We start from the raw sequence: 24,130 nt of genomic DNA on the forward strand, positions 1-24,130 counted from the left end.
GACAGATGAATAGTGCAATTTTATGATAAATACAATCACATCTCCCAAAACAAATGTTATAACATAGGAATGAATCGATTCCAGTTGTAGAGAAGCAGATACAGCAAGGTGCATAGAGCGCAGGTGCTCTAGCAAGTGTTATTACATACTACCCAATGTTACAGAGTCAGGTAGATTGGAAGATACAGTCAAAATACTTCTATCAGAACACAGTATATCGATATATTTATTGTTATTTTCCTCAATGAGCATTCTCCACAAAATATGTTTTGTCCCTTTGGAAATTAATGAGCATACAGTGGTGTTAGAAAAGTTTTCAACGTGGGAATGAGCACCCAAACAGCAAGAGCAGCACAGCTGAATGCAGAAAACCAACGTACCATCCAATGTCCCCTTTACACTGCAGCTGTACCAGAATGACGGTCTGCTTTGATTTATGCTTTGCATTTGATAACTTGTATTTCATCTTTGTTACACTATTTAACAATAATGATTAATTTACAATTATACAAAAAAAGTAAATTCATATATTAAACTCTGGAAACAATTGATGTATCCCCTAACCATGCCATAAAACAAATATAACATCAGATTCAGGAGGAGTCGTTTTTTGCAAATACAGTATGTACCAAATGTAACAGAGAATGAACACATCTGATTGCACCTGCCATCAGAGGAAGTTATATTTTTTTTATCTCCATCTCACATCTTTCTCCTCTGTCAGTAAAGTTTTTATCTAGTGTGCAATGTCAGTTGATGTGACCAACTTATTTTACAACACACCACTCTTCAGTAAAGATTTGCACACATACACAATCTAACATAGAACATCTTGCACTTTACCCAAGCAGATTTATACTCATTCAAACTAACAGAGTCCTTAACATTTTACTTAAGGCTTTTTTTTGCTTCACTGCAGTCCATGCTGGACAGAACAACTCCAAACTTAACTGAGAGTAATGTTTTTTTCGGAGATAAAGAACCCAATATGATATGGTTTCAAGAAATATTAGAAACACTGCATTTTAACAAGAGGCTGTACAAATAACTGACAACTGTGCGTGACTTTGAACTTCATGAAACGGAGTGAGGGCTCATCCTGACTGCTGAGAAAACATGCAGATGTGCAACCACGTCAGTTAAATCAAAGATGAGCCTCACTCGAACACAGGCACAACAACATGGAAGAACAGTTTATAGCCATTCCATAAAGATTTGGGGGTTTCTGTCACCAAAAACACTGTCTGAAATAATCTCAGTCATCTTCAATAAGGATAATCAAAGCCACTGACTTCATACTGGGAGGTTGATGGTGAATGAATACACTCAAATATGAAAAACTGTTGACTTAACAGGGGAAAGCGGTCCAACAGATAAGCTGAATAACTACACTGTATTTCTATGTGTGATGACAAAACTGAAGATGGGGGCATTCTCTTAGAGAAGCTTGTCAGTTCAATTTTAATCCCTTAGGTCTAAATAAATAAATGTGAAAATGCATAACAAAAGTATAAAACAACCATGAAACATGAAGAAAGAATAAAGCTATGGTATATAAAGTATTATTCTGCAAAAGCACCTCTGTGCTGATGGGAGGATGCCAAATGTTGGCAGCAATTGTTAAGAAAAGAGAAAGGGAATAAGGGGCTTAAAAGTGCCATCGTGGATAAAACTCCACTCTCCCTCAATTGGCCTGAGAAGTTTTCTTTAAAAGTTATGATTGCTGTTGCTCTGCTTCGTTGTTGTTTTCCACCACCATGTTGTTTAGCGGCGTTGATGATTTGGAGGTGTTGTTTTCCATCTCCAGTTGAGCTAGCTCCTCCTCTGTGTTTGTCCATGAGCTCATTGACTCATGTACTGTTACTGTGTGTTCCTCCATCTGCCTTTGGAGGCTGTCCATCTCCTCCCTGAGAGCGAAAAAAGAAACATTACACACAAGGTGGCATTTAGAGAGCTGCTCCGCACAACACAATAATGAGCTTCATGCTGACATGCTCAAAATGTTACCTAAATAACGCTGTTGGAGCAAAGACTTACTTGAGTTGCCGCAGGCAGTTGTGTAGGTTGTTTAGGGGCTCCTTGTTGACAGACGTTGATGGTTTAAGCAGCTCATCCAATAGAGAGGCAGGCACTGGGCAGTCTGGGATCTTAACTGGAGTCACTGGGTTCGATGGGTTCCCCTCACTCTTCAGCTCCATGCGCTGCTGCTTCCAAAACATCAAAAAAGAGAGAAAAAGAGATCCATTTAGTCATTTCTTATCACCAGCAAGCTCTTCTTAAGTCTTCTTACTCTGCACATAGCTTTAAATATTTGCCTCCTAAATCTTTCTGAAGACAGGGTTCAGCTTTGTAGGCATGAGTCATAGAAATGAGTGTTTATATCCCAGCTGTGTAAAACAGCACTGCAAAAACTCAAATCAAAGCAAGTTGTTAAAAAATTACCCCACAACTCCAGAAAAAGGTCTTATCTCAAGATATTCAAAGACAAAACTATGCTTAAAATAAAAAAAAAACACCTCTATTGGACTAAAAAAAAAAAAAAAAAAACTTCACAATTTTCTTAAAATAAGAATGTCTTCATAGAAGAAACTACACAAGTAAATTTCCTTACCCTAGTGGCAGATGTTCCATGTTTTCAAAGCAATTCAAGTGTGATTTTTGTCTTTTAATATTGTGAAATTAAATATTTTGTCTGGATTTTTCAGGTGAATGTGTCTCATATTAAATCTCATACGATAACTCTCTTTTACAAATAACAAGACAAGAAAACTTGCTCTAAATATCACATTTTGTAGTGAGAGCGAGTGCAGACAGTATGAAATCTGAACAGTTTAAACTTGCTTTTGAAATAACATTTTGATTTTTTTTTTTTAACTTAAATTCATCCTATTTTAATCTAGATTCATAAATATTTAGTGTTTTAAATGTTTAATGCAGAAACTATGGAAGTGTGACTCATCAGTACAGGGTGAATGAGAAGTCTGAGGTTTTAGATTATTAAGAGCTTATTAGATCACTTTTTAAGTGAAGACAAATACGTTTGCTAAAATTTATAAGTTAACAAAAGTCAGTGACATAACTAAAGGCCACAATAAGTTGTCACAGAGAAAAAAAAGTCTTTACCTTCCTTAAGCGGCTGTGTTTCAGGTCCTGTTTAACTTGCTGGTTCTGTAGCAGGACTGTTTTCATACTGTTCCTCAGCTCACCCACTTTTGCCTGCAGCATGAACTTGTCTTTTCTGGTGCTGCTCAGCTCCTCCTGCACCGACTCCAGCTCCACCTTTATACTCTGAGACAGACAACGACCATGGTTAGCTAAAAAGTCTTGTGAAAAGTGGAAGGGAGAGGTGGTGAGATAGAAACTGTCAGGTTAACTCAAGCTGTTCATCTGTTTACACACTTGTAAAAAATGACTACATTTGATCCCATTTCAAGTATCACAAAGCATTATTTCTTGAAGACTTGCCTGCAGAGCTCTGTGTAGGTTGTCCAGCTCCCTGTGCTGACACTGCTCCATCATCTCCAGCTGCTGCTTCTGAGCCTCAATTTCCCTCTGTTTCTGCTCCACCTCCCACTTCAGGTCCTCCACCTTAATAAGCAATCAATGATGGATATCACAATCCCCCCACAAGTCAAATCTTAGAAACTGATTAAAGAGAACCAGAATCCTGTAACTCCATGAACACCACTAAAGACTATAAAAAACATGCAGCATCAAAAATTTGTCCTTCAAAAAACAAAAAGATCCAAAGCAAACAGTCTGCTTAATCCGAGGAGGATGATCACAGTTTAAATGCGTCAGAATTAGCTGAAAAATTTACACCATGGTAAATATTTAAGAATAACTCTAGTTCAGAATGTTTACCTCCTGGTTGGTGAGTGGCTGCTTAGCCAGCTCCTCGTCCAGTTGTTTCTGGAGGATCTGAAGTTGTGAGTGTGCCTCAGCCAGCTCCTCCTGGAACCTGGACACTTCCTTAGCGTGCTGCTCATCCTGAGCCCTGCAGAGGACGACATACTCATTGTCACAGGGCTGGACTACACCAGTCAGTGCATTCTTCTGTCCCTTCAAAACACTTACTGTAGTTTGTGGGATTCAGCGTGCAGAGCTTTGACCAGATCCTCTTTGGCCTGCAGGTCCTTCTTGATCTCTGACAGCTCCAGCATGGCTGCTCTGTAGTGCCGCCTATTGTGGGCTGCTTCAGCCTTTGCTGCTGCCACCTAGAGGACACAATGTGTGATTACAACCCAAGAGACCCAAGGAGAGCCGGAGCCGCTGAGCTCACAGCACTCAAGATTCGTTGTAGTTTATCCCTTGTGTTTTAAGAGGCTGTGTGGTCTGTACTAAGCAAACTGACAAAGCATATTCAAATCTATATCGAAAGTAATGACACTGGAATCATTTGACAGGCAAATTAGAAACAATGAAAGCATACAACGCTGACATACAATTGAGTGGTTGTACCTGTTCTTTCAGATCCTTCACTTTGGTTTTCTCTTTTTCCAGTGCAAGCTGCAGTGTTTGTACCACCTGCTTCATTTGCTGGTCCTCCTCCTCTTTACGCTTCAGCACAGCTTGAACCTGAATGACAGATAAATCGAATAAAATGTTTAAAAAAAAATCATTTCTCAACAAACATTTTACTTGTGCTTAAGACTGGGCTTGTAAGACTGTTCATGTTTTTAATCTTGATAAATCGTTTTTTAGTCGTTAATGGTTCAAATCGCTTGAGGAAATGAAAGCATGAAATTAACTGTATATCTTGACTTTTAGATTAATTATTTTAATGCATTCTACATTAGGGTGCAAATAGTAAGTTAATTTCCAACTTTAATCATCCTGACTGATGAGTTGATATTGGGAACTCCGTTAATGACACATAAAAAATTGGTTCATCACCTCGAGATGCCAACTCCGCTCTCACCTGTAAGTTGAGCTGGACGAGATCTGCCTCTCTCTTAGCCAAGGCTGTTTCCAAAATGTTGGAGTGCTCCCGTAGTGTATTGTGAGACTGAGCCAATCCTGCCAATTTCCCCTTTTCATGTTCCAGCTCGAGTGCCAGCTTCTTGTTGGCCTCCTCTAACTTTCGGATCCGTTTCTTGAAGCACCGAGACTCCTGCAGCTGTGAAGATGATGGATGTTATAACCACATGAAAGGTGAGATGAAAGAAGTATTTCCATGGTGCTCACATAAATGGACTATTTCCTTATTGGGCAAAGCTTTTTCCACTAAACCTGAGTGAAGTGGGAGACAAGATGAGATCTCTACCTCATCCTCCAGCTCCATAACCTTCTCCTGGTACTCTTCCAGCTCCGTGGACGTCAGGGTTATCACCTCCTGCAGCTCCTTCTCAAGCATCATCTTACTTTTGGTCACGACCTGCAGCTCTGTCTGCAAGACATTAATCTTCTCCTGCAAGAAAATGAAACCAACATTTTTTGATATTCTGACTCTAACACTGTACAGGTGCAGAACTCAGCAGGTTATTCAAAATTCAATGACAAGTATCTTTCACGTGGTGAAATATGAGTCCAGAGCAGGTAAAGAATGACGGCTTGTTGTAACTTCTGTTGCTGGTTCTGTGACCAAAGGGTTTCAGACTATAACCATGATTTGTAATCAGACTCATTCAATTAAAAAGGAGAAAACTCCAACATTTGCTTCCTAACTTCCAACCAGAAAGCTTAAAGTTCCTTATTTTCCATTCATCTTTAAAGTAATGACAAGGACACCTTATTTTTAAACATACAAGAGTCGTTCCCACTTCCCACTTCTGCCAAACTTCATGTGAAGTTTCTGCATTTCTTTACATCTGATGAAGTCCTGCTGGTTTTCTACAGTACCTGTAAGATCTGGCTGTTCCCCCCATCAGACACCTGGGCCTTGAGCTTCACCAGCTCCGCCTCGGCTGTCTCCTTGTCAGTCAGAGCTTCCTGGAGTCTCCTGCTCAGGATGCCCACAGCATTTTCGTAGGCCTTGTGTTTGGCTTTCATCTCTTTCTGAGCGCTCGTTAGATCCGTTCCCAGTCGCTTCATGCGCACCTTCTGCTCTGAGATTGCCCTGTTAGATTTGACATTGAAATGTTGCAGTGAGAGCACATCATAAATACATGTCAAGTGTAGATGCAGACATACTGAAGCACATCTTTAATACCGTTTAATGGTGCAGAAACACACATATAGGTTGTTATAGTTTGGCTGTCTGTACAGAAAACATGTAATGACTAATCAAGTTGGTAATGTGGGAATTGTTTTAGCTCTCCTGATTTCTGTGAAGCATATGACTCACTTTTTGGCCTCCCCCTCCATTTGCTCCACCTGCTTCCTCAGGCCTTCATTCTCCTCTGTCACTGCAGCTAGCTGGCTCTGATCAAACTGCAGAGACTGAATCAGGGGAAGATTTTTAGTATGTGTTGACATGAATCTAACCACAAACACTGAGCAAATTAAAATCATAAATATACCTGGATCTGGGTTTCCAGCTGATCCCTCTCTCTCTGAATCGCTTGCAGGTGAGTCTCCATGTTGTTCATCTGCTCCTGCACTCTCACCACCTCCTTCTGCAGCCGGGCCTGTTCAAGCTCTGCCTTCTGCTTCTCCCCCTGTGTGCCAAGCAGTTCCTGCTTCAGGTCCTTCACCTCTGCCAGCAGACGCTTCTTGGTGGACTTCAGCTCACTGATTAACTGGTCTTTGGAGCTAGCGTCCCGGCGGTAGGCTTCCACCATCACCTGCAGAGTCAATAAATGTTTGTCTAAGTGATTACATGTCAATTGTCCTCACTAAGCAGAGTAAGCAGTCTTGCCCTTTCAGTTCTGACTTAGACAGTGGGAAAAGGTTTTTTAGCCACATACTAAAACAAAGAGGGAGAGGGTATTTATATCTGGAGCTGTGTCATCTCGAAGCATGAGTAAGGCACATTACAACTGAAGTAGGGAAACTGAAAAATCCTGTCTATACATTAGAGTTGTAAAGGTTTTAGTTTTTTGCCTTTTATACTGAAAAGGCTTCAGTTGGTTTCTGACAGGGTGACATATAAAAGCTTTGTTTTTTTTGTAAAGGCAGAGCTCAAATGTTCCAGATATTCCCCATTTTCTTTGTGAACTTTCATCATGACCACATGCTGCTGTGTTAAGTGAGGACAATAAAAAGAAAGAAAAGAGCATCAACACATTGCTGTCAACAACTATCAGTCTAATACTTTCTGCAACTCAAAACTGTCAGTGAACACCTCGTCCCCATTGCACTTTTAACAAGTTTTTCAGTGATGTTTCAGTATCTCACACATACCTGACACTGCATCTATGAACTCTCAATCACAAAGGAGACAAAAGCTTTCTCAGTCACACTCAAATAGACACTTGCTTTTCTTGCTCAGAGCAGTCTGGGCTTTAGTTGATGAATGTTCTGACTGAATCTGAAGCGTCTACAAAAACCTTCGTCTTGAAAGAAATTGAAAACAATTAAGAGTCTGTCACTCTGTCAATAATCTCCACCCTCTTTATGACAGCCTGTAAATGTCAAAGGAGCTGCAGCCATCAGTGCTAAATCCACTGAGGCATGGCAACAAGCCCTCTTCTGAGATAACAACCATCTGGTTCCACAATACATCCTCCCACTAAAGCTTCTGCCTGAGCCAGTCGGCCGAATCCTGAAAATGTCTCTGTGTGGTGTTTAAACAATCATGATGCTCCCTGCTTTCTAATTATAATAACCACAAAGAGAGGCCTGGTCGTTGTCTCAGGTTACAGCGAGGGAGCTGGTTTTACCTTTTGTTGTTGGAACTGTTCCTTCAGTTTCTGAGCTTGTTTTTTCAGGGAAGTGTTTTCCTGTTGGAGCGTTTCAATCTGCAACACACAAAAGAAGTTTCATTATTACAGACAATGGGACTTGAATCATTTCACATTTTTGATGATATATATTATAAATTGCTCAGTTAACCCGAAAAAGCAGACCTGTACAACAATATGATGAGGCACAGCTTCTCAGAAATGCATAGCATGCCAAATAAGGAGCTTTATGGATCTTTAATTTCTTTAAAGCAAGGCCTATCAAGTCTTTTAATGCTCCATATCAAACTCAATAGTCCGTTTATGGTATGACAAATTGATGTAGAAATAATTCTCAAATGTTTTTTCACTCCACTGGCTGCTTTGATTGTTATTTTTACAGCAGAATCATGTTTTCATCTCCTGGCAATATCTATTTGCTCATCCCTCACTCTCTGCTCTCTCCATTTTCTTTCTGTCTTCAGCTGTCCTGTCTGATAAAGCCAAATATTCCCTAAAAATGACTGGAATAATTCAGTTATTTGATGGTCTTGACTTCTTGAATATGAGCATTTGCTGCCATGTGGTTTTGTAAATAAGAAGTCCTTAGTTTGTGACAAGCTGGTTTGAATCAAGCAAAAATTTAAGGATGTTATATTGGGATTCCAAATATTGTGATTTGACTTTTGTTCACAACTTCCTCAAATATTAAAGGCTTAATAATCAAAGGACTTATCAAAAAATATGCAAAGAAAATATTTTCATGAAAGCCAAAATAAACATTTGAACATTAAACATTTGCAATGTTACAGGTATTAATTAAGTTTGCATGTTTTTGTTTTCTTGTTTTAAAATTTTCACCTCCTGCCTTTCTCGTACCTGATTGGCTTTGACCTGGACTTCCTGTCTGAGCTGATCCAAGACATCTGAAGCCACCAGCACGTCCTCTCCAAGGCGTTCAGCACTTTCATCAAGTTGGCTCTTATCGGCTCTGGCTGCCTGCAGAGCCACCTCCAACACAATCTTCTCGTTCTGCAGAAACTGGATGTTGTCGTCCTTGGCACTGCCCTCTGTCTGCAGCTCTGTCAGCTGGGCCTCAAGCTCAAGGTACCGCGCCTCCAGCTGGTTGATGGACTGCTCTTTGGTCTGCAGGTTCTCCTGAGTGGTGGTCAGCTGGCGCATCAACTCGAGATGCTCTTTCTGAAGAGACTGAAGCTGCAAGTCCTTCTGAGAAAGGCTTACTTTCACCTGAGGATGGAGCACAAAGTAAGTTTAGAGCAGAAGTCAATTGATTTCTTCAGCTAAAGACAGAAAGGTGGTAAACAGGGCTACCTGCTCAAGCTCTCTTTCGAGGGTGCTTGCAGTGTTTGCCAGTTTCATTAAGCTTTCTCGCTCTTCCTCAAACTCCTCCAGTTTGTGCTGCAGATCATCTTCCACCATGGTCTTTGCGTCCTGGATCTGCTTGTAAGCAGCTTCCTGAGTCAGCATGTCAGCCTAAATGACAGACAGGGGAACAGTTTTACACAGGACTCTAAATACAGATGAAAAAAAAAAAAAAACGAATGAGAAAAATAAACTACATTGCATGCATTATATTTGTGTTGTGGCACATTCACAGACAGAGCCTGGACAATGTACCTCAATGCTCTGCAGCTGAACAGCGATACGCTCTTTATCTTTGATGGAGCGGTGTTGCGTCTCAGTGAGTTGGTGGGTCAGAGTCACGTTCTCAAGCTTCAAATGTTCCAGGACACCAATCTGAGTCATCTGTCCAGTCTGAGAGAAAAAACAACAATAAAAGTGTCAAGTCACCTTGTATTTACGTGGAGCTTTGATGTATTACACTGGCATGAACCCTACCTGTATGTTGGCCATCTCACTTTGCAGTCGTACCCTCGCCTCCTGAGCCAGCGCAAGCTGCTGTTGGTACCACTGTCTGACCTGCTGCAGTGAGTCGATTTCAGCCTGAGAGGTCTTCAACCGGCTCTGCAGGGTGCTGCGCTCCAGCTGGACCTGCTGGAGCTGACTCTGAAGACCTCCCATCTGTAGACGCAGCTCCTGAACTGCAAAGTTGAAAGAGTTGACAGAGTGTGAAGGTTTGAAGACCTATCATCGGAGTTATTATCATTATACTCTTTTATCTGGATCTTCAGCACTCACCTGTGCTATCTCTGGTCGTTACAGTGTTTTGCATCTCCTCCACCTTCCCCATTAGCCTGTTGTACTGATCTTCAGCCACCTTCAGGTCATTGCTTACAGAGGCCAGGCTGGCATTTTTGCTCTCCAGGCTGCTCTGGAGCTCCACCATGGCCTTCTCTAGCTGGGTGCAGTTCTGTCGCAGCGTGCCAACCTCTGCACTGAGGACGCTCTGCTTCTCCTGGCTGACCTGGGCTTCTGCCTGCTTGGCCTGCAGCTGAGCGTTCACTGCAGCCAGCTGAGCCTGAAGCTCTGTCTTCTCCTTGAGGGCCTAGAGGGCAAAACAGCTTTGTCAGCACTTGAGCCCAGTTATTCTTGGTGTTTCCAATACAGTGATCTAAACAGCCAGATTAGTCACTGGTCATTAAGCCAAATGTAATCTTTTGGATGCTGTGAGTCACAACGCAGAACTTATTATAAGCATGAAGACTGACATTTACGGTAAAGGTTCAACATGGATCACAGATTATTCCTAATTGAACTTAATTATATTGAGCTGTACTTACACAGTCTTAACCTTATTACTACAGCCATCTTTGACAGCATGTGAGCACTTCGGCTTATAAAATTTACCAGACCGAAAAATGACATTATTCTTCTATTCATTGGGTAGTTTTGCATCACATTTTGTCATTATTGCACACTGTACATGGTCAATGCACTCTGTAGTCCTGGCTGGGTGTTCAGAGAGGATTGTTATCATAAGCCAAAAGTACGTAACTAATTGATGGGGAATGGCAGAGGGTACATCCATTTTAAATTAATCCAATTGTGGCTACTAAGCAGCTAATGAGAACATATGTAACACCAGTCCTGTTTAAAAAATCCATTCTCAACATCCCTGATATGTGTGCTCAATGTGAAGCAGAAGGTACAAGTTTTTATCCCCACTAGGGCCTAGGGGTGGGAGAAAAAAACTGTATCATAGTATCGGGAATTTTTGTTGAACAATTTAAAATCATGATATTTTTTTGTTTAAAATTCAGGGGGGGTTTGTTTGTTGTTGTTTTTTTTATTTCTATATTTTAGTCTTTGTTTATAAGTTGGGTTGGATAAAAGTTGAGGTGTCAGTGTACATGTGATGTGCAGTTTTTGGGAAAACATGGCTTGTGATATAGTCTGTAGAATTCATCATCATTCAACTTTTTCACATGGTCTGGTGTAAAAAAAAAAAGCAAACCAAAAGTCGCAATCGACCCCAGAATTGCAATTTAAATTGAATGCATCCTTTCCTGAAAACAACGAACTAGGCCAGACAAAAAAGAAAATTTTCAACTCCTATGGCAGTATATAGCTTTCTATAAGCAAAGCAAACCACATCAAACCCTGGAGATCTGTTCCCAAACCAAGTTTGCAAGTCTGGTCTATCAAATGTCCTACAATATCTTTGAAAAGTTACTTTTATGATCAAGAGTAAACACTCTTCATTTGAGATGATATTTTGCAATTTCTAAGGGGAGAAAGCCAGAGTTCCTTCACTGATTTTAATGACTCTATAAGACATTTATTTTCAATTTTTTCATCATTGTGCTTATTGTATATATTTTTTTTAATATTTTGAAAAACATGCAGGAATGTGCGTTGGTTGACCAAATGAGAGACTGTGAAGCCCGCTCGTAAACCTTTAAAATAATTTATAAAAACTCTAAAGAAAAAAACCTGTCTGTAACTCTACTATCTTGCGCCTTACTTGTTTTGTTGTTGTTTGCTATTGTTGTAATCTTTGTAGAAAGTGGGGATAGGGAGGGGTTTTTGTTTTGCAAGCAAATTTTTCTTGATCCGTTTCTTAAGACTATAGGTAATTGTACAAGGGACCTGTCAAGAAAATTGTGTCTACAATGTCTGTAAAAAGTAGCCCTTTCAGATCAGGGTTGCTTATCTAAAGTGTAGGAAGACAAAGTGATTAGAAATCAAACAAATTCACATGGCAAGATCTGATTTTTTGTTTTGACATTGATGATAAACAGCTAAACTTGTTCTAATGCAGTTTTTAAGTCAAACACAAAAGTACAAAGTACAAGTACACGTACACAAAAATACTACTCATTCACAGTGATGTAAGTAAATTAAATGAGTAACTTTACACTCCTGGGGAAAAAAATGTAATTCCTGAATCCACTCTGCATCAAGAAAACATCTGAGGATATCAAATCATTTAAGGATCTCTTATTAGGCAAGTGAGCATGATATTGGTTATAACTCATGATAAAATACACTTAACAGAGAAACTTTCACAACTTGTTTCATGCAAACTTCAGGAAACATCACGACACAACTTTATGTTAACTTAAATATTGGTGTAATAGCCAAACATCCTCACCTGATTGGCTTCAGATGACAAAGATTCCAGCTGACCCTCAAGTCTCATCTTCTCTTTCATCACCTGCAGCATTTCATCGTGGCCCATCACTGAACTCTCCAAAGAAACACTGAAACAAATGTAAAGAGCATAAGGTGTCAGTTAAGTGGTAGTTCAAAGAACTCTGGACACTATTTCAAAGACTAGAGTCTGATCTTGGTGTTGTACCTGCTAGAGAAACTGTCCCTGCGGCTGCGAGGCTCCGCTGTCCCTTCTCTTTCCTGCTCCAGCTCCAGCAGGTGCTGCTCCTCTTTGGCCGCCTGCAGCACTTCCTGCAGGGAGGGGAACTGTCCCATGGCATCAGGGGCGATCTCCCTTCCCTCCACTGTGTAGGAGCCCCTCTGCCTTTCCACTGCGGCAGAAAGAATACCATACGTCCCTCTGGTAGACACGCTGCTGTAAGACGAGCTGTCACTGTCATTGCCATCATTGCCTGGTCGTGTTCCTGACTCACTGCCGTCAATCTCTGACACGTTGTCCCCAACCTGAGCCTGAGCTCCTTGCTGTGACTCAGTCTCACAAGTGCTTCCCTCGGACACAACACTGACCTCAGACAGGGTGGAGACTGAGCTCATGGTGGACTGGAGAGAGCTCACAGAGTGCTCTGCTGTTCTTACTCCACCCCCTCCACTGCCACCCTCACCCTCAGGAGACTTGTAGTCAGCCAGGGAGTGGATCTTGCTTGGGCGGGGTGACCTGGACTTCCTTTCTTTTGGAGGGGGAATTCCCAAACTTCCCAGTTTTGGACCACGGGGGACGCTGGTCCTCAGGAAGGAGTACTCCTTGGTCATGGCAACAGTGCTGGCCCTGGGCAGAGCCTCAGGATGCAGCATGAGCTCTGGATCCAGGGTGCTGGATGGCCTGCTCTTGGGGGTGCTTCGGTGAGACTAGAAACAACAAATCAAAAAACACGATACTACTATTCTCACAACTTTTAAAATCAGCTTCAAGCATAAAATAGCTATTAGTCTGATGTATAAATTTCATATTCAGGTTATATCTAAGGACCATATTCTCCACCCACTCACCCTCTCCTTATGCCTCTGCACTCTGTACTGTTTGAGCTGCTCCTCCAGACGGCGTCGAGCCTCCAAGCGGATCTTCTCCTCATTCTCCATTTCTAATGATGGCTTCTGATTGGCTATAAGGAACAGGGGTAATATTCTCCCATCAGACACTTCACACCTTTTCAAAAGAGCTGTGAGCCTACAAGACCTGATGTTAGTTGGTTCAGGTCAGATCAATCGATTCTTATTTGACTTTGTGTCAATCTGAGATATGGAAGCTTGATTTTTCTCAGTGGCACATTATATTTAAAAGGTGGCTAATGCTGCATGCTGTGACTTTCAATCTGGTATAGTTTCTGCAGATTAAAAAATCTGCACAAAGTCAAGAATGCAGCAGCAGTTGAGCCAGTATTTTAATAAATTAATCAAGAATGAAGATTGTGCAAAGCATTTAAGTAATAAACTGTATGATTTAAAAAAAACAAATGTGCCTGAGGTAAGAAGCAATACCAAAAACAAATCATGCCAGAGGGGTTAGTTTCAAAACCCAACCATTAGTATAAACATTGTCCCGAAAGAAGCACCCACACCAAACTCTAGTCAAACTATTGAATGCATATGAGCAGTAAAGAGGGAAAATCTCAAACAACTACCTTCTGCTCACATAAGTCACAAAAACAGGAAGTTAACAAATGAGTTTCACGCTACAACAGCAAAACAACTCACAGGAAAATAAGGTTAATAACGGGGGATCGAGGGGAATTCACTCCACACACATTTATGCTTACACAATTCAGTCTCCTGCATAGGCATACTGAGTCTGAGTGACTGCAATGAATCACTCGTGTGAACCGTGACCTCAGCACTAGCCCCCTCAGACCTCTCTAGCATCATGGGTGGATAAGAAGCCACACCTGGGGAGGGCTCTTGGGTTTGGGTGTTGACTGGGGAGCTGGTGCTTTGAGGAGGGGCTATCGGAGACAAGGACCCGTTTATATGAGTTTCTCCCATGGCACCCAAGCCCTCTGCCAGTCGATCTCCGTTTGGCATCACATCTGAACTGATGGGACCTGAAGGGGAACGGGGAAGAGATGCAGTGAGGAATGTTGGCAATTAGTCATGATAACTTCTCGTGAGCTAGACTGCACTGGGAGTTATTCCACTTGTCATGCCTGCTTGGCAACTTTGTCAGGCTACAATACTGCCGCTTCTGTGGCAAAGGTTGCTGGAAACAGTGCAAGATGTGGGTACTAAAAGGTGTTCCTGTAGCTACACTTCCTCCCATCGAGACTACAATAAACTAGGGCTCATCCTGTGACTCAAAGGCAATGCAAATTATTTTTTCTGTGTTGGCTTCAAAACTAGTTTAATAATTACCTCCGCCAAGGAGGTTATGTTTTTGGGAGTTTGTCTGCGAACTTAACTCATAAACTAACAAACCGATCTTCACCATATGTGTATATGACTCCACGATTAATGGTCGGATGGCTTTGCAAAATAATACAAGACAAGGTCACAATCATTTTTGACAGATGTAAAATTAGATCCTGGATCCTAGATACTAAGATCCAGAATATGAAATATGTACTGGGTCATCATAATTTTCAACACTGTCAGGAAACAAATTATTGTACAAACCTGCAACTAACACCAAATTGTAGCAGATAGTCTGCTGAAAGGGAGTATAACATTAAAGTAGGACTAAGTATTGCGTGACAATACTAATATGCTTGGAGACGGTCTGCACTCTCTGAATTTTCTGAATGTGATGCTCATTTAATGAAACTTTGTGTCTGTGCTGCATCATCCATGATCCTAACACCCGGTTCATGTGAAGAGAGCTTAGCTGGAAAATGGCAGTCACAAGTCTGGGAAAACAATTTCAGTGATAACCAAATTACAGTCTAGTTAAGTTGTATGATGGTTTATCTATGCTGCTTACATTTGTTTATTCAAACTAACCCTTACCAGCATAAATCTGGTTTAACAAAAAATGCAAGTTTTTATACTAATGGCTTCAAATATAAATTCAACAAATTCTTCAAAAATACATTCAATTCAACTTACTTGAATTCACTCATGTTGAATTTAAGTCCTTTAAATCAGCACAGAGAGCACTGGGATTTTGACCTGTGTAATTTTTTTTGTCTTTGCCCTCCTTGCTATGTAAATTGTTGACAGCACACAAAAGCCCATTCTCATATTTTTAACATATTCTCAGTTTTTTTCCCCACTGCCCATTTTCACCTCTCTTATCTGCATTTAATTACCATAGTCCACAGTGCCTGCATGATAATCACTAATTAGAATTCACTTCAGCTATTTAACACATTAGTTCAAAGAGCCGTGTAACACGCAGCAGAAAAATGCCCCAGGCCTTTTAGTGACCACCAAAACAGGTCATGCATGCCACGGTAAAAGTAGTGATAAGAGATATACCAGTTTTATCCCTGCGGGAAAAATAACTTTACAAATCAGGGAGCACAGTTTAAAATAAGCTAGCTTCAGTAAGTTAATCGTCATTATGGAGTATTCTACAAATTCCCCAAGCAAGAAAAATATTTATTGGCAATGGCTTAAGTGATGGCACCTAATGAGGTTACACTTTCCCCAGAGTGACAACAGTCAGCATCTAGCATCAAAAACTGACCCAGAGTACCTCTGTGATTAACAAAATAGAAAGAAAGGTGTGTCTGAAAATACTTATCTTAACTCAGGAACACATCGACTTCTAAATATTCCATGCAAACCTGCTGAAGACCTTTGTAAGAACTATTGATTCAGATCAGGCTGACAATTTCTGTTGCTAAACATACTGAGACCACTAAAGGCCTGCAGGCTTAATAGTTATTTTCCTTTGGGTCAGACTATGAACACAATTTTTTGACCAAAAAAACATTTTAGAGTAATAGTTACAAGTGTACAGCAGTATGTAAACCACTAAACAATTTACTGGCTCTTCCAATCCATGGCTCATGGTGGTAAATTCATTCTCATGCCTATTGCCCAACAAACGCAATGTAAAGTAATAGTTCATAGTAGTGTGTTCGAACAGCACTGCTGCTTACCGTTTGGAACATCTCCATTTGTGTTTTGTGCGTTCTCCAGCCTTTGTTGCTTCAACAGTGTTTCATCTTCAACAGCAGGAGTTACAGTCTCTTTGGATTTTATGACGTTGTCTCCTTGACAAGCATTAGCCTCCGTTTGAGGTTCTTGTGATTCATTAATATCCATCTCCATTTAAAAAACTGAACAGTCACAACAGGAAAAATGTCCTTACAAAGCCATCTTTGCTGGAGGTAGGCCAGTTGGGATCATGCCAATATGCACAACACTGGAGGGGGAGAGAAAGAGTTTAGCAGTTGACTTTCAACCTGTTGGGCTTGTTATAAAAACAATACATTTTAGATAAATAAAATAAGTTCACAGTAAAAACTGTAACCCAAGAGTGATCTGTTTGAGACAGTAACGATGTTACGTAACACGGGTGGTAATTTAAATATAAGTCAAGGGATAACAACCTAGGTCTGTAGATAAGTGGATTTTGAGGCGTTAAATATAGATTAACCAGCACTGAACACTGTATGCCTCAACTACTACACAGGGGGAACAGAGGACAGCAAGTGACAGCAAGTGACAGCTCCATCGTCTCTTTGGTTCCAGCTCTCATCTGTTGATCAGGCACGAACACGGTGCATCTACAGGCCAGTATAAGTAAGCCTTTTTAACTGAGACACTTTAACTTAAATTAGATTAAGGAGATTACCCATGTTCCTGTGAGTGGAGCAGCTGCTGTTTCTGTTACATGGGTGTAAAGTGGGGGGAAAGTTCAAAACATAAAAACCGTGAACACTAACTGTGTGTACGTATGCAGAAATTGCCCTGTTCGCTTGTTCTATTGCCACAGAAGCCAAAAGTACGCTTCCAATGTGCTTCAATCGCAGTAACAAGCATTCAGGAGACTTCCACGGTCAATATTATTTAAATATGGATTGCTGTCAGTCAGTTCAGCACTGAATGATAACCGGCGACTCCCAGGTTATTTGCAAAGTAAGCTCTTTGACAGGAGCTGGGCTGCTGTGCTAAGTTAGCCTCTGTTTAGCACGATTTAACCCTTACTTGTTAAATTCGCCTCATCAGTAAACATGAAATAATCATTCGTGGTTTAAAAATTGCTATCGTTTTACCTCTCTGTGGTGATTTGATTTCGACAACTCAAAAGACTAAATACAAAGGAGACTTAAAGGTTGATGGCTACAACTAGCTCACCATGCTAATTAGACAGCTAGTCAACGTTAGCTGTGTTTACGACGGGACCTGTCAAGCTAAATGGGCTAAGTCGCTAGCGTCAGTGCAAAAGAGTTGAATTGTATAAGATTAAGAATACAATTCAAAATCAATTTCAGTCGTTTGAATGCGTTAAAACATCTGTGTTTCATTTATTCACTGACAATTTCGGTAAAGCTTTTAAAGGTTAATAAATGCTCACCTCTTCGCGAGCTTCGCCTTTCACTACGTGGCTGTTTGGTTTCCGTCCCTTATTGTGTCCGACTGGAAACAGTGCGCAAACACATCTGGAAGAACAAAAACAGCTCGCAGACAGGGTCTGTCTGCTGCTGTCTGTAATCGCAAAATGTATTTTTTTTTACGCAGAGAGCGTCGCTGATAATTGTGTGATACCATTAACTTGAACGCTTTCTCAGAAATTTATCATTAAAAAAAGTAATGAAAGAACGGCAAATACCATTTTTTTCGTGGAAAGTGTGTCGGATGTGGTACATGCTTCACACCCTTGTGTTCAAAGAGCTGCATTCAGCGGTGACATCCTGCAGTTCAACGGATGCCAGTGTCACAAAAAGTGTTTTTGAAGCCTGTATGAGAGTGATCCTATTCAGTCATGGCCCATCGACTCTGGAACGACCTGTCCGAGGATCTGAGACTCGCAGAATAATCTTAAATCACTTCTTCAAACACGCTTTCACTAACTGATTTTATATTGCATACTTACTGCCTTTGCTTTTTGCCTCATTTCTATTTTTCTATAAAGTAATTTATTTTAACTTAACTGACTTGTTCTTACCTCTGATCCTCTCTCATTCTATGTTGTTGAGTTCTTGCGGTGCCAGGAGCTTCTCCCGCAAACATGTTCCCCCATAATTAGGTTTCACCATTGCACTGTTGAATTGATGGCTGTTTATTCCATTATTTTATTTTATTTAAAGAGTTGTGGGACCTGTGTTAGTAAGCACCTTGTGAATAAGTATTCTTTATAGGTGTTAGTTTATTATCATTATTATTGTTAAAGGTTTTTTAAACCACCACTCAAATACTTCACAGCGGTACTAAATGTATATAATGACCCCATACACCTAACAACAGTCATAAAATTGATAGATTTCATCAAGTCCAGAGAGTTTTAAATCTTATAACCCAATACCCTAAACTATTAGAAGTTATTCTTTAAATAAATCGTTAAAATCAGGCAAACCTTGACCTGATTATAAATACAAGTCGCTTGTGCATGCATATCAGTTTGTCAACAACCAAAAAACAGGTAACAAAAACGCAGGACCTTTACTTGAATACTTATTTTAATACTATTATGCCATCTAGCGGTAGCATTGAAAAATTACAAGAGTACAGCAGGTTCCAAATATGATCGCACCAGTTTTTAGAGTTATTTTGTTTTTATGCAACCCAAAAGGTCTGCAATAGGAGAAATGTGATTTTCATATGATTGTTTATGTCTTTCTTTTTCTCGTTCTCCTTCCACATTTAGAGACTGGTCGTTGGCATCAAAAAATTATCCGCCTGAGCTCACATTTACATGGCTGTACAATACCTTCGATGCCTTTCTAAGATCTTGAGAGGGGAAAAAGATTTTGTGACTGAGACTCTATTATTAGACAATTATAGGTACCTTTACTGTCTGCTGCCTGGAAATGGCTTTACCATAGGGCTCAAATAAATCTCGGGTTTGTCAATTTGCCTCTGTGTGCCTCTTTATTCTGAATATGCTTGATTAAATATGTCTCTGCTCATTGTTATTCAATAACTCACCACCCCATATAGCAGACAGGTCGAAACTGTATCCAGCATCAAACTGGCACTGACAGCAAACTTCTGGAATGGTCATGGTGTCAACCGGATGTGGGCCAGGTCTGGTTCTGGTTTGGTTACTTTGGCCCAGATATGTCCATGCCATATGAGGCCTGATTGTGGGTTGGTATGTGTGTCCTAGATATGTCCATGATAAATAGACACACACACACACACACACACACACACACACACACACACACACACACACACACACACACACACACACACACACACACACACACACGAAAACTTTGTGTGTCATTTATTTTTAATTTGTTTTTCAATCAATAATGTATTTTATTTTTTAATATTTCTAAAACATAAAACATTCAGAAATGTGCTAGTTTGCTACCTGAGAGACTTTAAAGCCCTGAAGAAAATGCCTTGCTCTAACTTCAATATCTCTCACCTTATTAGCTATGATTTTGTTTGCGATTGTTTTAATCTTTGTAGCAAGTGGAGGAAGGAAAAGAAAAAAAAGGAGACGAAAAAGAAAGACAAAGCAACAGCATTTGTTAAGGAAATTGATAATAGTGAGTAAAAAAGCTGAACGTGATTGGCAAATTTTCTTGATCTGTTTCTTGAACATGGGATAGTACCTACATTAAGGGACTTGTCAAGTGAATTTTGTCTGGAAATATCTTCTATCTTCTTCTATCCAAACAACCTTTACAGTAGCCCCCTCTAACCAGTGTTGCTTATCTTAAGTGCAGGAATTTGGTTGGAATACTAATTTAAAGCCAAGATCTGAGTTTTTTTGTTTTTTGTTTTTTGTTTTTTGTAAAGATATCAACCATCAGATGACTGCATGCAGTTGATGAAAGGTAAACTTGTTTTTAGTTTAAATCTACTCTGAAAAGCTCACTGCATTATATTATTATTATTATTATTATTATTATTATTATTATTATTATTATTATTATTATTACTATTATTATTGTTATTATTATTATTATTATTATTATTATTATTATTAGTAGTAGTAGTAGTAGTAGTAGTAGTAGTAGTAGTAGTAGCAGTTGTAGTAGCTGTAGTCGTCTTCTTCAAAAGGATTAGACTCGGAAGTTGTAAGACTAACACGAACCAAAATACTGTGTTCATTTACAATTGAGGTAGGCGTATTACAAAAAAAATGGTTTAAGTTTTTGACAAGAAAACACATAGGCACGTGATTATTCCCACAGATAGGCTCAACATGACGCAGATATGCCCTACTTTTATTTTCAGCGATAGGCCTGTTGATGTTTCAAGTTAATTAAAGTCATGGCTATGAGTTTTATATGCAGAGGGGGCCTGGTCCTGTGTTCGCCCATGAACGATGGAAGCGCGCTCCCGACACTTCAGGTGAATGAGAGGGAAGCAGAGGAGCGGGACACGGTTCAGTGTGCGTCGCATTAAAAAAGGAACAATTAAAGGAAAATGAGCTGTGCAACGTCGCTTGGGGCGCATGTTTTTGTGACAACATATCTACTTTTCGTCATGGGATCCGTAGCACAGAAAGTAAGTTGACATTTGTTGACAACAAGTTGACAGTATTCCACAAGCTTATCTGGAACAGGCTGGGTGCAGTAGTCACTTCTGTGAGGAGACTCAGGCAACGAACTCCGTTTGAAAACACTGATATTAAATGATTGTTTGCTTCACGGGCAAGACTCTATCATCAGGGACCCTGACCCGAGGTAATTCAAGAAACAGCATGTGAAAACTTACGGTTCGGCATTTATCTTCAGTACAAAAGAGGCATTGTGGACACTGCATTTCGAACTTCAAATATCTGTCGTCTGTCTTTTCAATTATTTTGAACTATCTATAATATTACCTCGTTGCATGAGGCGGTACGTGTAAACCAGTTTTGTCAAAGTTGACATTTAAACCATGCAAATGATTTTTAACCAACTTTCATGCCGATTTAATCCAAGGAGCACACTGCTTCGATAGACGTCCGAGCCAATAAATCGTAATTTTGGGAAGTTTGGCTCTCAGCCATGCAATTATGAATTGACAACTTTTCCCATTGAGTTTGGTGCACTCTCTGTTAGGTCGTGAGACGTTGGATGGCAAGGTTGCCCTCTTACGCTGCATCTGAAATTGCGAAAGCTGTGTGGGAGAAAAAAAAAAACTAGAAAAACAAAGTGTAATGTAGAAAACTGTTACCGGACTGGTCTTGTCGTCATCTTGGGATCTGAGTCAAGGTTGTCTGCAGAGTTCATAACATTTAGCCAACAACACAACCGCCTCATGTATCTAAACTGCTGTAAATCAACTGCTGCGTGTCTTTTTTTAACGCGTGGTTTGCATTTCCAAGGGGAATTTTGAGTGTCCGTATCTTAATACATAAATGTATCCTGAATGTTATTTGACAACTTATTCCAAATAGGACCCTGCAGCGTTAGCCATAGCCAGGCTCCTCTAATCACCTTACATCATGCTGACTTACACGAGTCCACTTTTGCCATTCACGCCAAAGTTATGAAAGTTTTTGGCATACTTCGTGAGACATTATATCCTTTAGGGCTTTCAAAGGGATGTTTTGATGGCACAGGCATGTTTTGATGTTTCTGCACTTCACAGAGCTAGGGAATGGCATGCAGAGTCCAAACTGCTGAAATGGGAACCACATTGAAAGCATGCAAACCTTATGTTGTACCTTTCATTTTCATTGAAGCAGAATTCTCAAGCCCAACATGCCAAGACTCCATGATCTAAAGGTTCTGTCTGATAGACAGGAACATGCGCACAGTCAGAGGTTGCTTCTGGGGCATGTTTTTCATTCAACCAGGCTGTGATTCATGTTGGACATGTTATAGCTTCTCCTGTGGTAGATTTTAGGCTCCTGTCGGGTTAGTCTGGGTTAGTTGTTTATGGTTGTGTCAGTTCATTAAAAAGTTGTTTTGATGCCTTAAAATGAGCGTTCACTCTGTTATGTTGTCAACGGCTTCTTTATGTGTGATGACAGCTGTCTGGAAACATCACTTTTACACTGACAGCAGTTCAGATGGATCTCAGAACTCAGAACTCAGAAGAAAGTTTGATCCATACGTTGTCAACACTGTGGCTGTCTCAGCTTAGCTGTTCAAGCAGAGTAGGAGGAGGACTAAACTGACAGAGTTTGCAACTAATACATTATGGGAGGTAACCTGCCTCTCAGGCTCATTTTCTGCTCAGATTAAAGTATCAGTTTATCAACCAGTTCAGTCAGTTAGGACATCCAGGTGCAGGTTAAGAAAACAAACGTGGCCATGTATGAAGTAACTGATGAAAAAAAAGGAAGCCTCTACTTAGAAGTAAAATTGAAATAATCTTCAGAAAAAGGCAAAACAAAGCATTTAAGAAAATAAAGACTTCAAGAGAGAATTGGGAGAATTCATATATGATTTTAGATGGAGAAAAATCTGTATTTGCAGTGGAATGTGTCACCCAAAAGTTCTTCTTATTATGCTTATTTAAATGTACAGACATATTTTAAATAAATTACATATTCTAAGCAGGATTCCAGCGTCAAGTTACTGGTTTAAAAGTAGGAAGTTCAATCAAACGCAAAGGCTATTCTTATTTTCACTCTTTTGAAGCAAAGTATCCAAACTGAAAACTGCATTAACAGCCTACATGTGATGCAAAGTAATGCCCCCATGTGTGACGGTGGCTGATGTAACAACACAGCAGGATTACCCTTGACAGATCTCCACCAGCACATCAGGACCACATTTTTAGCAAAGAGGAGCTTCCACCTGTCAAGAGTCGTCCTCTTCCGCTGATGGACAATGGCGGCTCAGCAGCACAATTCTTAGAACTGAACAACAAAAGCCTTTGGTATATTGAATTGTCAGCGTCTCCAGCCTTAGTTCCTGTGTGCATAGGGTGCTCACTATCTTTGCAATTATCTGCCTGAGGGGGCACGGTAAATGATGTCTTTGTCCTCCGCTCCCCTTTTGTATTAAGTTGATTTTTGGAACAGCATAAACAAGCTTGGAATTTATTCTATCCCCCTCTTTAAAACATGGGAGGTGTCCAAGTCTATCGGTTCACAATGCAGCCCTGCGGACGAGGAAGAGTGAATTTGATCACTTGTTTTGTTGCTCTGCTGCGTCTTTTAGGAGTTTTTATTTGCACTGGAAAGAGGAGACATTCATCTCTAATTGAATTGAGTTGTAAGACCTCGGTGAACTGTGAATTCTCTTATTCATCCAGTGAACTATCAGACAACAGATACACACAGTCTGTCAACAGATAAACATGTCACCGTGTGGCAGCTTGCTGCAGAGAAGGAGGAATGAGGAGGGCAGGGGACAGAGAAGGAGGGATGAACTGAGTGTTAGATGGAGACAGTGGGGGAATCTGTCCTGTTTGTGTCGCAGATGCAGCAGTTTTCTTCATTTAGCTGAGCTATCAAACCTCAATCTTTACACTCACCGAAGTTTAGGCTGCTGCATTTGTTTCTTTCTTGTCTGAGAGGTTTCTAACCGGCTGATTACATTTTTTTAAAAACTTTGATCTAGATCATATTGATGAAATAAAAAGTTTGCTTATTCAAAGATCTGACAAGAAATACATATCTGGCACATTTTCTCAAGGTTCTCCATCCAAATACTGAAAGCCCTGTTTGATTTATATTGGTTGTTTTTGTTGTTATGGTTTCTTATAAATTACCTAAAAGCCGGTTTTATTTCAGATCATTTGGTTGTAATGTTGGATCAGTGCACTGA

At 40.3% G+C, this 24,130-nt stretch overlaps 2 protein-coding genes across 3 annotated transcripts in view; one reads left to right on the plus strand and one right to left on the minus strand.

The window, feature by feature from the left end:
• Positions 1-20: 20 nt before the first annotated feature.
• Positions 21-17,912, minus strand: golga3 (golgin A3). 2 transcript variants are annotated; one of them, XM_074670254.1, is made up of 24 exons: positions 17,815-17,912; positions 16,394-16,659; positions 14,114-14,395; positions 13,347-13,459; positions 12,487-13,205; positions 12,280-12,388; positions 9,924-10,230; positions 9,624-9,826; positions 9,402-9,539; positions 9,096-9,257; positions 8,643-9,011; positions 7,764-7,841; positions 6,462-6,725; positions 6,287-6,381; positions 5,842-6,058; positions 5,267-5,410; positions 4,922-5,119; positions 4,462-4,578; positions 4,078-4,217; positions 3,865-3,997; positions 3,466-3,588; positions 3,124-3,288; positions 2,038-2,204; positions 21-1,907 (listed from the first exon to the last, which is right to left on the minus strand). In XM_074670254.1, the coding sequence occupies exons 2-24, from the start codon at positions 16,563-16,565 to the stop codon at positions 1,715-1,717; spliced, it is 4,608 nt and encodes a 1,535-aa protein (XP_074526355.1). In that variant the 5' UTR covers positions 16,566-16,659; positions 17,815-17,912; the 3' UTR covers positions 21-1,714. The 2 variants fall into 2 exon arrangements, with proteins under 2 accessions (XP_074526355.1, XP_074526356.1); XM_074670255.1 differs by having other exon boundaries at positions 22-1,907; positions 14,240-14,395; positions 17,815-17,911.
• A 2,834-nt stretch (positions 17,913-20,746) lies between these two features.
• The window catches only part of LOC141791132 (uncharacterized), a 32,190-nt gene continuing 28,806 nt past the window's right edge, over positions 20,747-24,130 (plus strand). The window contains exon 1 of the mRNA XM_074671377.1: positions 20,747-20,927. Coding sequence (XP_074527478.1) covers positions 20,847-20,927 — 81 coding nt within the window. The 5' untranslated portion in view covers positions 20,747-20,846. The remainder of the gene's footprint in view (positions 20,928-24,130) is intronic.

Source organism: Halichoeres trimaculatus, unplaced genomic scaffold (genome assembly GCF_033239565.1).
Source record: "Halichoeres trimaculatus isolate MK-OKI-2021-1 unplaced genomic scaffold, fHalTri1.1 fHalTri1_scaffold_5, whole genome shotgun sequence".
NCBI classification, from domain to species: domain Eukaryota; kingdom Metazoa; phylum Chordata; class Actinopteri; order Labriformes; family Labridae; genus Halichoeres; species Halichoeres trimaculatus.